The sequence below is a fragment of the Lycium ferocissimum genome, chromosome 1 (assembly GCF_029784015.1).
Source record: "Lycium ferocissimum isolate CSIRO_LF1 chromosome 1, AGI_CSIRO_Lferr_CH_V1, whole genome shotgun sequence".
In the NCBI taxonomy this organism is placed as follows: Eukaryota; Viridiplantae; Streptophyta; class Magnoliopsida; order Solanales; family Solanaceae; genus Lycium; species Lycium ferocissimum.
This window is the reverse complement of record NC_081342.1, coordinates 69,511,736-69,526,222: the sequence shown is the minus strand read 5'-3', so window position 1 is coordinate 69,526,222 and position 14,487 is coordinate 69,511,736. Positions and strand designations below refer to the sequence as shown.

At 37.5% G+C, this 14,487-nt stretch overlaps 1 protein-coding gene across 1 annotated transcript; it reads left to right on the top strand.

Annotated features, from left to right (window-relative positions):
- Window positions 1-1,289: 1,289 nt before the first annotated feature.
- LOC132058863 (protein ABCI7, chloroplastic-like) lies at window positions 1,290-13,840 on the top strand. The gene is made up of 3 exons (XM_059451238.1): window positions 1,290-2,318; window positions 4,440-4,699; window positions 13,337-13,840. Exons 1-3 carry the CDS (start codon window positions 1,341-1,343, stop codon window positions 13,644-13,646), a joined length of 1,548 nt encoding a protein of 515 aa, XP_059307221.1. The 5' UTR covers window positions 1,290-1,340; the 3' UTR covers window positions 13,647-13,840.
- The last annotated feature ends 647 nt before the right edge of the window (window positions 13,841-14,487 follow it).

Sequence of the window (14,487 nt, the reverse complement as noted above, 5' to 3'; positions counted from 1 at the left end):
TTATCGTGTGGGCATACTTTTAATAGAGCAAACTTTTATCTTACCGCGATAAACTTGTGAAGGAATTATCAAAGTTATGCTTGACAAGATACTTATGCCAATGCGCCCATAAGGCATAAGTATCTTTGGTCGCATAACTTTGGTAATTCCTTCACAAATATCTTGGGTATACTTTTAATGGGCAAACTTTTATATGCGGACTGGCGTAAACTTGTGAAGGAATTATCAAAGTTATGCCGGACCGGCATACTTATGCCAAGTACGCCCATAAGGCATAAGTATCTTGGTCCGACATAACTTTGGTAATTCCTTCAAGTGTATGCTGGGGGCATAGCGAAATTTAAACTGCGCTTTGCGAATTTTTTTAAAATTTTGATGCGTGTGGGTTCGAACTTTGGAACCTATGAGTTTTAGCGAAGGGCAAAATTTAAAGATTTCAAATATGAGGGGCAAAATTTAAAGACCACCCAAAAGAAGGGCAATGCGCGAATTGCTAAAAAGGCGCTATCCCCGCACACTTCTTTTTTTTGCGCGGATTGCTCTTCATTTGGGGTGGTCTTTAATTTTTACCCTCTGCCTTTGCAAATTCTGCCTTAAGGCAAAATTTTGTAAATTACATGGGCAGAATTTTCCCTTGCGAAAGGTAGAGGATAAAAATTAAAGACCATCAATTTGAGGGACAAAAATTAAAGACCACCCCCAAGCGAAGGGAAATCCTGCAAATTGTCCCCCTGCACTTCACTCTGACCCACCAGCCCAAAAAAGAAGCCCAATTATAGTTTTCACCGGCAGTTTTGCAGGGACTGTCCTTCAAACGCACTGGTCTTTAATTTTTGTTCCTTGTATCTGCAGTCTTCAATTTTTTTTTCCCCTATCATTTAATGAAAATATTCAGGCCAATAATAGTTTTTAGAATTTGTAGCAGTGTTCAGAAATTGAAGTTATGTTTTTAAAGTACATGTTCTTTATCCTTTTTTTAATGACATCGGAACCAAGCCCGGCACAGTTCAAATGCGAGCCAATCCAAAAGAAAGATCCCCTATTGTTTCGAACCTTAGACCTCCATCATAAAAGCCTCATGCTCAACTAACTGAGCTATCCTTACGGGTTTCTTTATCCTTTTTATGCATGTTTTTGTGGAGTTTGACGTGTTCTTAACCATTTTTATGTTAAATTTTGAAAGTTTTGCCGCATTCGACATAACTCGAAGAATATTACCATACGAAAATACAAATTTATCTCGAGCGAAATTAAATAACACCCCAAACTAGGGATATTTGTGCAATGACCAACGACACACCTTCTTCTCCATAACTGTTAATTGAAACTCAAAACCTTCAATGGCACTTTCTTCTTTAGCACCATTTTTCTCTACAAACTCAATATCTATATCTCCATATCTCTCAAAATTCACTACAACAACAACAAAAACAAGAACAACCAGCCAAAAAAACTCCAAATTTAGACTCTTTACTACACCTAAATTCACCACAATATCAGCACTCTCTGATCCATATGTACTCCAAATAGCTGAAACTCTTGAAGATTCATTACCTTCTACTTCTTCTCCATCACTTCAAAAATTAAGAGACAATTCCTCAAATACCCTTCTCTCTACCCCTTGGCCTTCAAGAAAAGATGAACCTTTTAGATTCACTGACACTTCTTTTCTCAAAAATTCAACAATTCAACCCACCCCACCACCAAAAAATCAATCTTTAAGTCCAAAAAATGAATCTTTAAGCACAAAAAATGAATCTTTTAGTCCAAAAAATGAATCTTTAAGTCTAAAAAATGAATCTTTAGATACCCTTTTGCCCACTCTTTCAATTATTGATGGTTATATAACAGATTCTTTAACTCAATTTAATGATTTTCCAAATGGGGTTTATGTTGGGAGTCTTTTAAGTGTAGATTCTGAGACTATATTAAAAAGGGTGTCTGAATATGAGTTTAGTTTTAAAGGAGATTTGTTTTATTCACTTAATGGTGTAGGTACACCTGATATAGTATTAGTTTATGTGCCAGAAGGGTGTAAAGTTGAGAATCCATTGAATTTAAGGTATGTTTCAGTTGAAGGTAGTGAAAAAGAGTCGAAAAGTTTGCCTTTTTCGAATCCGAGGGTGTTGTTGTTGGTGGAGAAAGGAGGTGAGATTAGTATAGTTGAAGAGTATGTAGGTGGAGATAAGGATAATAAATGTTACTGGACGAATTCCGTTATGGAAGTGGTTGTTGGGGAAGGGGGAAAGGTGAATCATTCTTATATACAAAATCAATCTTTCAATGCTGCACATATCAAGTGGACTTGGGTTCAACAGGTAAAAACTAGTTCTTTTTCGACTGAAAATATCCTTGATATATTATGCATAATTCAAGAAAATCCTGCAAATGCATATCTTTCATGTGTAGTATTGTATTACATTGTATTGCATTGTACTATAATGAATTGATGAATACAACGTTTGGATAGATTGTATCGTTTCCTGTCGTTACATATTGTCACACAACATCAATTTGAAGGATAAACCTACAATATTTTAAAGAAAAGTAGGATACAGGGTACGGTTATTATAAAAAAGGTAGGGTGAAGGATAAAGCAGGATTACTAAATAATAAGAAAAGGCAAAATGAGAAGAAAAAAAGGTAACGACGCGGCCACACCTAATCGGTCGTTACATTAAATGGGATTTTTCTATTGAAGGTAGCAATAAAGAGTCCAAAGCTTTGCCTTTATTGGTGTTGGTAGAGAAGGGAAGTAGACTAGTATAGTTGAAGAGTATGTAGGTGGAGATTATTAATTTTAAGTATGTTTGCTGTATTTTGGTCGGAAAGAACGAAACTTCTATGCCTTTTGGTTGGACAGAAAGAAAAATTTGGTGGATCACCCTCTTACACGAAAATGGTAAGTATTAGTTGGAGGCAAGTACTTTACATTGATTCAAATTTCTAGTTGTTGTTGTACTTAGTCACAACCTCTAAGTTTGCTATTGCCTTATTGTTAAGGCTTTCAGACTCAAATTGCTATTGCTGCCTCATCTTGTTCTCTAGCTCTGAGACTTTATCAGATACAAAAGCAAAATCAGAATAATATGCAAAGCTGTGAAAGTTGTTTCTCTAATTGGCCATGTAATTGATGTCTTTTAGTTGAGCTAGTTTCACAGTTCCTTAATCTAATCCTGTTGGGTTTTGTTAATGTGCTCGTCCCCTTAGCCTTACTCTCTAGGTTCTGTAAGCTTTTTCTTCAAGTTTCTTCGGGGATTCATCTTTGGATGTAGCTTGCTGCTTTGCTTTATCAAGCTACCACCAAAAAGCAACAGTAATGAAAAAGAAGAGAGATTACATTAAGGGGTTGAGTAGCGTTCTGTACCAAGAAATTGGCAAATGAACAGAAACAACACTTGGAAAAGAATATGCATACTAAGAGATAGGGATTGTGAAAAGAAAATGTTGGAAGGGGTGAGCCTTGGCACAATTATAAAAGTTGTCACTGTGGGACCAGGAGGTAACGAGTTCAAGCCGCGGAAAAGCCTCTTGCAGAAATACAATGTAAGGTTCCGTTGTGGGCCGGCCCTTCCCTACACCCCACGTACTTTGCGGGAGCTTAGTCCTGGAAAGGAAAATACTTATTAAGAGATTAAATATCAAATGGCACCAATTCCTTCTTCACTCTTGGATCAAACCCAAAGCAAACAAATAAAAAGTGCTTTCCTCTTCTCTCCTGTCGTTTCCACATGGCTTTCTGTTCCTTCTCTGTATGAACTATGCAGAACATCCATGAGATGTTGTCATTATATAGATGACGTTCTTATGGACCTTGATAATTAATTCGTCTAGTCTTGGTTATAATGTAATTCTTTTCTTATTTTTTGATAATGGTGGTGTCAAGCCTAGCTTGCACGCACCTCGACTAATTTCACGCGATACCTGCTGTCCCCTACGAGCAACAGGTACCAGGTAACTCTGTCCGCCAAGGCTAGGACAGATGATGAGAACTCACCTAGTGTTTTTTGTCTCTACTGGGATCTAACCTTAGATCTCATTGTTCTCAACCCACTTCGTTGACCACTAGGCCACACCCTTGGGTGCAGTGATACTGTAATTCTTTTATGGACAATTTTTTGATTGAGCTGTGAAATATGAATATTACTTTCTGCTTGATTGTTGCAGCTTGTTGATTCTGATAGCTACTGTCTCTTTTCTATTTGATTCTAATCTAACTATATTTGATTCTAATCTAACTACAAGTAACTGATTGCTACCTTTCCCTCCATGAGCAGAGTTAGTGTGGGAAGTGTATACTTTTTCTGTTCCAGGAGATGATCTTATTAGTAGCTTTAAGCAATTCCTTAAGAATTTCTGTAACAGCTTCAGTTATTTTATTTATTTGTCTTTTCAGCAGAAGATTAAGTTTGCTTCATAGTCGAGTTGATTATTTTCAGGAATCAAATAGCACATACGAGCATATAGAAGTAAGCACTGGTGGAAAGTTGAGTAGACACAATATTCACATCCAGCAAGTTGGTCCGGACACGGTTACTGAGTTATCTACATTTCATATGTGTGTATCGGATCAAACACAAGATTTACACAGTAGGTTAGTCCTTGATCATCCTCGAGGCGTCTCTCAGCAAATCCATAAGTGTATTGTGGCTTATTCATCTGGACAGGCTGTTTTTGATGGAAACGTTCAAGTCAATAGGTATTGTTATTCTGTCTTACCTTTGGTGTTTATTTAAGTGACTCGTTCTGCAAATCACCAGCATTGAACATTTCAATACTGATATTGTTTAGCCTGCGTATTGTATATCTCCTGGTACTGTTTCCGTTCATGTTTCCCTGCGTGGCTTTCTTGTTACATTTTGGAGCGTCCGAGCAACCTATTATAGGTGCAAGTAGCAACCTCCAGACACCTCTTCCTTTTTGGTGGTCAATGCAATGGATCAGGTGTCATTTGCTAGCTGTGTTACTCAAATCTTTTATTTGTCTTGATTATGTTTTTATTCTGCCCTTACACCACTGTTGTCAAAGGCGCGCTTAAGCCCTAAAGCGGGGCTCAAAACATGTTGAGCGCTTCGCCTCGCTTTATGTGCGCTTCAGTGTCATCATCAAGGCTCGCTCAAAACATGTTGAGCGCTTCGCCTTGCTTTATGTGCGCTTCAGTGTCATCATTAAGGCTCGCTCAAAACATGTTGGCGCTTCGCCTTGCTTTATGTGTGCGCTTCGGTTAATCATCATTAAGGCTACACACATACTTTTCCTTGCCAATGAGCCTCTCTTGAAGAGATGACATTAGATAATTGATATTTCACTTTATTGTAATGTTTTTACAATTTCTTTGTCCATATATTTGTTATTCATGCTTATTATTATTAGTCTTGGACTAAACATATATACATTTGTATTTTTGCGCCATTGCTCCTTTCTTAATTAAAGCCCATGCTTTTTCTGCACTTTGCGCTTAAAGCCCCAGCTGACCTTAGAGCTTTTATGCGCTTTTCGCTTTTGATAACACTGCCTTACACGCAAGTACTTCATGAGAATTTTCTTAAGTATTTCAAAAGAATTTTTATTAGCTAAAGTTAAAGTTAGAAACAAGTGTCAAAAAGGATGGACACTTGTTTCACCTCCTCTCTCTCACACACAATAACAATAGGCTTTAAAGGTGTCATTGTGCATGCAAAATTCCTAACTATATATAGCTCCTACAATTGCTTCATCCGAACACACCCCACATTTGCTCCTCTTCAAAAGTTGTCATTAGCACTTTACTGCTCTGCTTTCTTTTCTTTCTTTGTCCAAAATCTTAAGAAAAGAAATATTTTCCCTCGTCTAACTTGCTGATATTATTTAATTTTGCTGATTTCTATATCCTCTAATTAGTTAGAGGTAGGCTTGTTTAATCCTAAGGAGACATTTCACATTGTTGAAATAATTGCTTAGGACATTGCCTAGCATGACTCAAGTCAATTCATGTATTTATTTAAAGATATTATCGTAGTAATATTTTCTCACTGATGATATTTTGCTAAAAAATTATTTTATTATTGTTGTGATTTGGTTTTACCTTTATATAAGATTGTTGGGAAACGAAGGTGTAAAACACAATAATAACTATTATTTATTAGCACTGAAAAATTAAATATTACGATAATAGTTTTGAGCAAATACACTGATGGGCTTGAGTCGTGTTAGGCATTGTCCTAAAAAATATTTTTGGAGTGTGAAATGATTCTCCAGGATTAAACAAGCCTACCTCTAATTTTAATTAGAGAATACAGGAATCAGTAAGTCTTTAAGGAGAAATTATAAGAGAAAGATTATTCTATAGTGTCTAGCTAAAGAAGTAATGGCTAATGATAGCCAAGGAAAATTAGTAATGGTACGGTTGGGGACTTGGGAAAAATGGATGATGATAATGGCAAAAATGTTAGGCTATTTATGGATGTGAAAATGGCCTAAAATAGAGACAAGTGTTCATACACTTGTAAAATAATCTTCAAGCAAAAGTGACACCTTGCTGACACTTGGCTGTCACACAAGGAATGAAGCCATTAACATGCGTCCATCTTTTGACACTTGTTTTTAACCTTTATTTTAGCCATAGAAATTCTTTTGAAAATATTTTATTTCGCTAAGAATCCCCCACATATTTCAAAAGAATTTTTAGAATCAATGGATAGGAACAAAAGGGTAAGACTTTTGGAATAAGTGACAAAACTTGCTGGTTAATTTTGTTAATTCTTGTATCCTCTAAAATAGAGGTAAGCTTGTTTACTTCCGAGGAAACATTTCACATTGCTGAAATAGTTTCTCAGGACAGTGTGTAGCACGACTCAAGTCAGTTCGTGTATTTACTCAAATCATTATCGTAGTGGTATTTATTTTTTCAGTGCTATTATTTTTTGATATTATTATTGTGTTTTTTCCTTCATACTCCAACAATCTAAGAATTGTTGGGAAACAAAGTTAAAGAACACAATAATAAACATTATTTATTAGCAAAATAATAGCAGTGAAAAATTAAATATTATTACAACAACAACATACCCAATGTAATCCCACAAGTGGGGTCTAGGGAGGGTAGGATGTACGCAGACATTACCTCTATCTTTGCGAGGTAGAGAGGCTGTTTACGATAGACCCTCGGCTCAAAAGAAACGTAGTCAATGCAGGATTGCAAGAAAAATAAGATAGCAAAATATCGAGATACAAAACAAATGGTGCAACATAGTAATACACACATAAAGGTAATGATCTATGCGATACCAAAATAATAGAACTAAGCAAAGGAGAAGAGGAGATGGAAAGGCTAGCCCCCAACCTCTCTCTCACACGCAGTGCAATAAACTAAACTACCTACTAACCTTCTATCCTAATCCTCAACCTCCAAATCTTCCCATCCAGGGTCATGTACTAAGTTAGCTGGAGTTGTGCCATATCCTGTCTAATCACCTCCCCTAGTTCTTGTTCGACCTACATCTCACCAACACTGCTGTGCGCCGTCTCTCACACCTCACCAGCGGTCTCCTACGGACCTCTCTTAGCATGCGGGAACCCCGATTCGGTTTCGCTTCCCTTTCATCTTTGTCCGTATATCTTTATTCCTAATCGTATCTCTCTTAGTATGACCACACGTCGTTTGAGCATCCGCGTCTCACTTACTTTAAATGCTTACGAACATGGACGTTAACCGGCGGCCGGCGGTCTCCCAAGTAACAATGCTGATCTAACCACCACTTTGTAGAATTTACCTTTTAGCCTAGGCGACATCTTCTTATCGCAATGCACCTCAGATGCGAGCCTCCATTTCATCCACCTTGCTCCAATACGGTGTGCGAGATCATCGTCAATCTCCCCGTCCCCTTGTATTATGGACCCGAATCTCTTGAAACTCCTTTTCTTTTGGGTATAACTTGTGCCTCGATCTTCGGCTTCCACATCTGTCTCTTGCGTCGCGTCCGCCGAACTTGCCTTCATGTATTAGTCTTAGTCTGCTGAAACCTTTAGATTCTAAGAGTCTTTCTCGAACTTCCGGCCTAAGCGTTAACTGCAGCACGCGTCTCGTCGATCAAAACTATGTAAGTACACTGAAATAACATACACCACGGCACCTCACTCACCAGATATGTCGTATCAATTCATCATCACTAAGGCAAATGAAAGGGGCTAGAGCTAATCTTCAGGTGCAACCCATCACGATCGGAAAGTGTTGCCGAATCACCTCCCGCTTCTCCTAACCCGGTCTTGGCACCCTCGCATGTCCTTAATTGCCTTGATGTGGGCCACGAGGCCTCTCCCAGACTCGAAGCATCTCTGAAGGACCTCGAGCTTTATCATGCCTATCTTCGGTCGATGAACACTATGTGTGGGGTCTCTGTTTTTGTCACCATCTTTGTTCCACCAATCTCACACCCGACAAGATGAATAGTTTCGCCAATCGATCGACTGACGCCAGATCCGAAGGCGCACTCTCGGATATCGACACGTATATATATATATATATGTATGTGTATGAACACACACACACACACACCAGACCACCTTTTATAGTGTGGCTTAGCGATTTGATACCTATAGTTAACAATCTGAATATCGCCACTTGTTTTTATACGATGGGACCATTGTCACTCCCCCCCAATCCTCGGCATCTTAGCGGTCGAGCATATGACATTAAACAGCCTGAGTCGGCCACTCGGCCACACCTTTCGCCTTGCGATCTTCCGAAAAGTCTGCGGGATCTCGGCGGACGGATCGGCTTTTTGCACTTCCTCATTTTACGGATAGCCTCCTTAACCTCTGCAGCCTTTATGCACCTACAGTACCCAGAATCTCTACGACTCTCGGAATTCTCTAACTCCCCCAGCACGATATTCTTGTCCCCGTCTTCATTCAAAAGCTTATGGAAGTACGTCTGTCATCACCGTCGTCGTCTACCAACACTTTGTCATTCTCGTCCTTGATGCACTTCACTTGGTCCAGATCGCAAGACTCCTCTCTCGTCTTGGCGATCCTAGACAACTTCCTATCCCCGCCTTTACACTCGATCTCTGAAAAATTAAATATTATTACGATAATATTTTTCAGCAGACATGAATTGGCTTGAGTCGTGCTAGGCACTGTCCTAAGAAACTATTTCAGCAATGTAAAATGTTTCCCCAGGATTAAACAAGCCTACCTCTATTTTAATTAGAGGACACATGAATCAACAAAATTAAATAATATACCAACAAGTCTTAATGAGAAATAAAAGAAGGATTATTCTATATTATTAAATGGCTAGCTACTAAAAATAATAGCTAATGATTGTAAGAAAAGATTAATGATTGCTAAGGAAGAGCACCTAAGCTACGGTTGGGAGCTGGAAAATTGATAATCAAAGCAAACTAGTTGGCTATTTATAGATGGCATAGATGAGAGACAAGTGGATGAACACTTGTAAATAATTTTTCACGCAAAGGAGACACTTAGCTAGTTCTTAACCACTTGATTGTAACTTTTAGAAATTAAGCGATTTAGCCGCTTGTAAAAAATTAAAAATCTTTTGAAACTAATAATAATAATACAACAATGTTTCTTAGTTTGTTGGGAATCAAAAGTGAAAAACACAATAATAAATATTATTTATTTAGCAAAATAATAGCACTGAAGAATTAAATATTACTACATAATATTTTTAGAGTAAATACACGAATTGGCTTGAGTCGTGCTAGGCACTATCCTAAGAAACTATTTCAGCAATGTGAAATGTTTTCGAAGGATTAAACAAACCTACCTCTAATTAATTAGAGGATATAAGAACCAGCAAAATTAAATAACACCAACAAGTTTGACAAGAGGAAAAATATTTCTTAAGGTTTTGGGGGACAAAGAAAGTAAAACGATGATTGCTAATGATAATTTTTGAAGAGGAACAAATGTTGGGTGTGTTCGGATGAAACAATTGGAGGGGCTATATATTGTTGTAGGAATTTTGTTTTTCCATGACAAGTGTCCTGCACATGACACCTTTAATGCCACTTGGTATTGTGGGAAAGAGAGGGTGAGCTAACTGTCCGTCCTTTTTAACACTTGTTTTTAACTTCAATTTTAGCTAATAAAAATTCTTTTGAAATGCTTCATTTTGATAACAATCCCCCACTTATATCATAAGATTTTTGGAATCAAAGGATAGGAACAAAAGGGTAAGACTTTTGGAATAAGTGATAAAACTTGCCGGATTTGCATGGCCAAAATGCAATTAAGTTTGGTGTCTTTTTGGACTACGAACCAAACTGATACCCATAAAATCTGACTTACAGATTTACTGGTGAAATATAAAATTTATATGAACCAATAATTCTTATTGTAAGACACCAAACCCATTGCATTTGGACCATGCAAATCCAGCAAGTCTTACTCTTCCACTCATTCTGAAAATCTTTTTGAAATGTGGGGGATTGTTGTATTATTAGTTTCAAAAGATTTTTAATTATTTTACAAGCGGCTTAATTTCTAAACGTTACAGCGAAGTGATTAAGACACTAGCTAAGTGTCTCCTTTGCATGAAAAATTATTTGCAAGTGTTCATCCACTTGTCTCTCATCTATGCCATGTATACATCTATAAATAATCAACTAGTTTTCCATTTTGATCAACAATTTTCCAGCCCTCAACCATAGCGTAAATGCTCTTCCTTAGCAATTATTAAACTACCTTTTCTTACCATCATCAGCTATTATTTTTAGTAGCTAGCCACTTGATAATAGAATAATCCTTCTTTTATTTCAACAAGGTACGCTTGTTTAATCCTAGGAAAACATTTCACATTACTGAAATAGTTTTTTAGGATAGTGCCTAGCCAAGTCAATTCGTGTATTTACTCAAAAATATTATCTTAATAATATTTAATTTTTCAGTGCTATTATTTTGCTAATATATAGTATTAATTATAGTGTTTTTAACTTGTTTCTCAACAATCTAGTTCTGAACGTATGATCCATGCGTGTATCTTTTTTTTTTTAATCAATAAATGTAAATTTTATTGAATACCTTAGAGGTTGCTCCTTGCTAGCTGCACAAAGCTTGCTTCATATTGGCAGTTATTTAATCCCACATAAGTTCAAGAACATACACCAAATTTGCCAAACAAAATTGAAGTGCAGTAGTGAACGAGTCACTTTCGGTCCATTTTTTTTTTTTTTCAGAAATAGCACCAGTTGCATAAATGAAAAGCGCTTTGCAAATCGTTCAGCGTCAAACAAGCCTCATGTGTTGCAATCCGACCAAAGGAAGCAACTTTGGAGCCTTGGACTTCTAAATGATATTCCATGGCCAGTCGCTCCCTGCTGTGCTCATTTTCTTCATCAACATATTATAACAGGACTTAACAGAAAATATCCAATTCAACAAAACGAATCTTTCTGCAATTTTGGGTAGTACAACCAAAGTCGCGCCGCTCATATTTATGTTTTACCGCCTCCTTCCAAAGCTCCTTTTGTCCACAATTCCATCTCTAAAGCAATTTATATGATAAGCTTTTTTTGGACTTATAAATTCCAAACTCCTAGTCCAACACAGTGTTATCAAAGGCGCGCTTTAAGCGCGCTTAAGCCCTGAAGCGAGGCTCAAAACATGTTGAGCGCTTCACCTCGCTTTATGTGCGCTTCAGTGTCATCATCAAGGCTCTAAGACATACTTTTCCTTGCCAATGAGCCTCTCTTGGAGAGGTGACACTAGATGATTAATATTTCACTTTATCGTAATATTTTTACAATTTCTTTGTCCATACATTTGTTATTCATGCTTATTATTATTAATCTTGGACTAAACATATATATATATTTGTATTTTTGCACCATTGCGCTTTTTTTCATTAAAGCCCACGCTTCATTTGCGCTTTGCGCTTAAAGCCCCAGCTGACCTTAGAGCTTTTTTGCGCTTTTCGCTTTTGATAACACTGGTCCAACAACCTTTTTGCATTGAAGCTCCTTCTCCCATTTTATCAAATGCATTTTTCTTGCCTTCATGATTCCCTTCCCAGATAAAGTTGTGCCTAATTCTGTTAAGTTGTTTTTCCACCTTTGCTGGAATTGGAATTAAAGACATTACATATGTCGGTATGACCATCAAGTACACCGTTCACTAGCGTAATTCTACCTCCAAAAGATAGATAAGAGTATAGGCTGCTCTTATTCATAGTGATTGAAGCCCTGAAACAGCCTCGAAAGCAATCAGGACACCCTTCAGATATTCCATTTGTTCATTATCTGCATCACACAAGATGAAAGTACCTTCATGTGTGTATCCAATGGTCCATATTGCATACTGTACCAGACTCATTCAGTTGAATTTAATGACTTTTCAATTTCTTAATTTGTAAGAAGGTAATGATTGAAGCCCTGAAACAGCCTCGAAAGCAATCAGGACACCCTTCAGATATTCCATTTGTTCATTATCTGCATCACACAAGATGAAAGTACCTTTATGTGTGTATCCAATGGTCCATATTGCATACTGTACCAGACTCATTCAGTTGAATTTAATGACTTTTCAATTTCTTAATTTGTAAGAAGGTAATGATTATAAGAGAAAGCCGGTGTCTCAGCTATTGGAAACTGTGGGTTTGTTCGGTATGAAGGAAAATGTTTTCTTATTTAGTTGTGTTCGGGGTACGTAAGCAAAAAATATTATCCTAAAAGGATTTATATATAATCTAGACAAATACTATGGCAGGTGTGGGTGGGGGTAGGGGTGGTGGGGATGGAGGCTACGAGGTTGGGGTGAAGATGAGTTGTGTTAGAGGGCGAGGAGGACACAATCAATGTGAAATCCCACTTGTGGAACTTGTTTTCCCTACTTTCACTAGAGAAGTCATTTTCCTCATTTTTAAGGAAGTTGTTTTCCTACAGAAAATGTTTTCGTCCGCACCCAAGGGTGTAGCCTAGTGGTTAGTAAAGTGGGTTGAGAATCATGAGGTCTCGGGTTCAAATCCCAACAGAGACAAAAATACTAGATTATTTCTTTCCATCCGTCCTAGCCTCAGTGGATAGAGTTATCTGGTACCTGTTGCTAGTGGGAGGTGGCAGGTATCCCCTGAAATTAGTCGAGGTGCATGCAAGCTGGCTCGGACAGGTTATCCAAAAAAATGTTTTCCTCCATATCAAACAACCCGGTATCTTATCAATAAGAAATGTGCAAACTTAGGAGAAAGCCCACCTTCTTTCCTCTACTGAGTCGCAAAGGCCGTATTTTATTTAGAAGTCTTTTATAAAGATGCTGCACACACGATTGTTGATGGTTTTTATTATTCTTAATGTATGAAATTTAGTGGTGTGTGTAACTTTAAATGATGTTGCAGATATGCGCAGCAGACAGATGCAGGACAACTTACACGAAGCCTCCTTTTGGAACCTCGAGCAACTGTGAATGTCAAACCTAATCTCCAAATCATCGCTGACGATGTCAAGTGTTCCCATGGAGCTGCAATTAGTGACCTCGAAGATGACCAACTGTTTTACTTCAGGGCACGGGGTATTGATGCTGAAACTGCCAGAAAAGCTTTGATCTTTTCATTTGCAGCTGAAGTAGTAGACCGTTTCCCAAATGCCTCGATTAGGAAGAAAGTTGAAACTCATATTAGAGAACTGCTAGATCCCTCACGCCTTTAATGGTGAGCCCTTTTTGAAAGTGGCACATTTTTTTTCTTCTTAGTTTCGTTCTGCACTAATGATAATGAACGAGAGCCCGTCTTTTACTAGACGAAGATAAGCATCTGTTCTGTGTAATCCTCTTAATGTAATTCTTTTTTGTATTGAAGAAATAAATATAGTGATATTTATTTGAAATTCCGTCGATTATGCTATTTGAAGCATTTGTCGCTAAATCCTCTAATTAGGGACCTCAAAGTGCTTTGCCAAGAACCTTAATGCTTTGTGACTATCCTGATGATGTTTTCTTGTGTGTTCTGGAGGAACTACCACAGCAACACAATATAGATATTGAAATTTCCGTGCTCAATAGCATTGGATCATTGCAAAAGACGACTTCTTTTCTTTAACTGGATCCAGAGTCAAAATCCAGATTTTTTTTCCTTTTACTAGTCTCACCATGAAGACATTTAGTTTTGGCAGGTACTTATAGCAGATGAACTTGCCCATGAGATGATACAAAATGGGATCAGCTTGACGACCCAACTTATTCTACTAACGTAGGTCACAGGTTAAAGGCGTGAAAACAATATCTCTGCATATTCTACTAACCATCAGATGTGCCAAAAGGGGTAATCTTTTCTAGGAGACTAATGGTTTGAAAGGAAGATTAAGAATGAGTTCATTTTTGATGAGGTGCCTTTTAGTTCTGCACTTCTGGATGTCTATGCTCAACTGAGCAAGGTTGAGGAGGTTGTTAAGATAATTAAGTAAATAAAAGTGTGTTCTATCTAACAACTTAACTTTTTAGATTGGATGATTATACACTTCAAAGTGATATCAGAGCAGGTAGAAGTTTTGG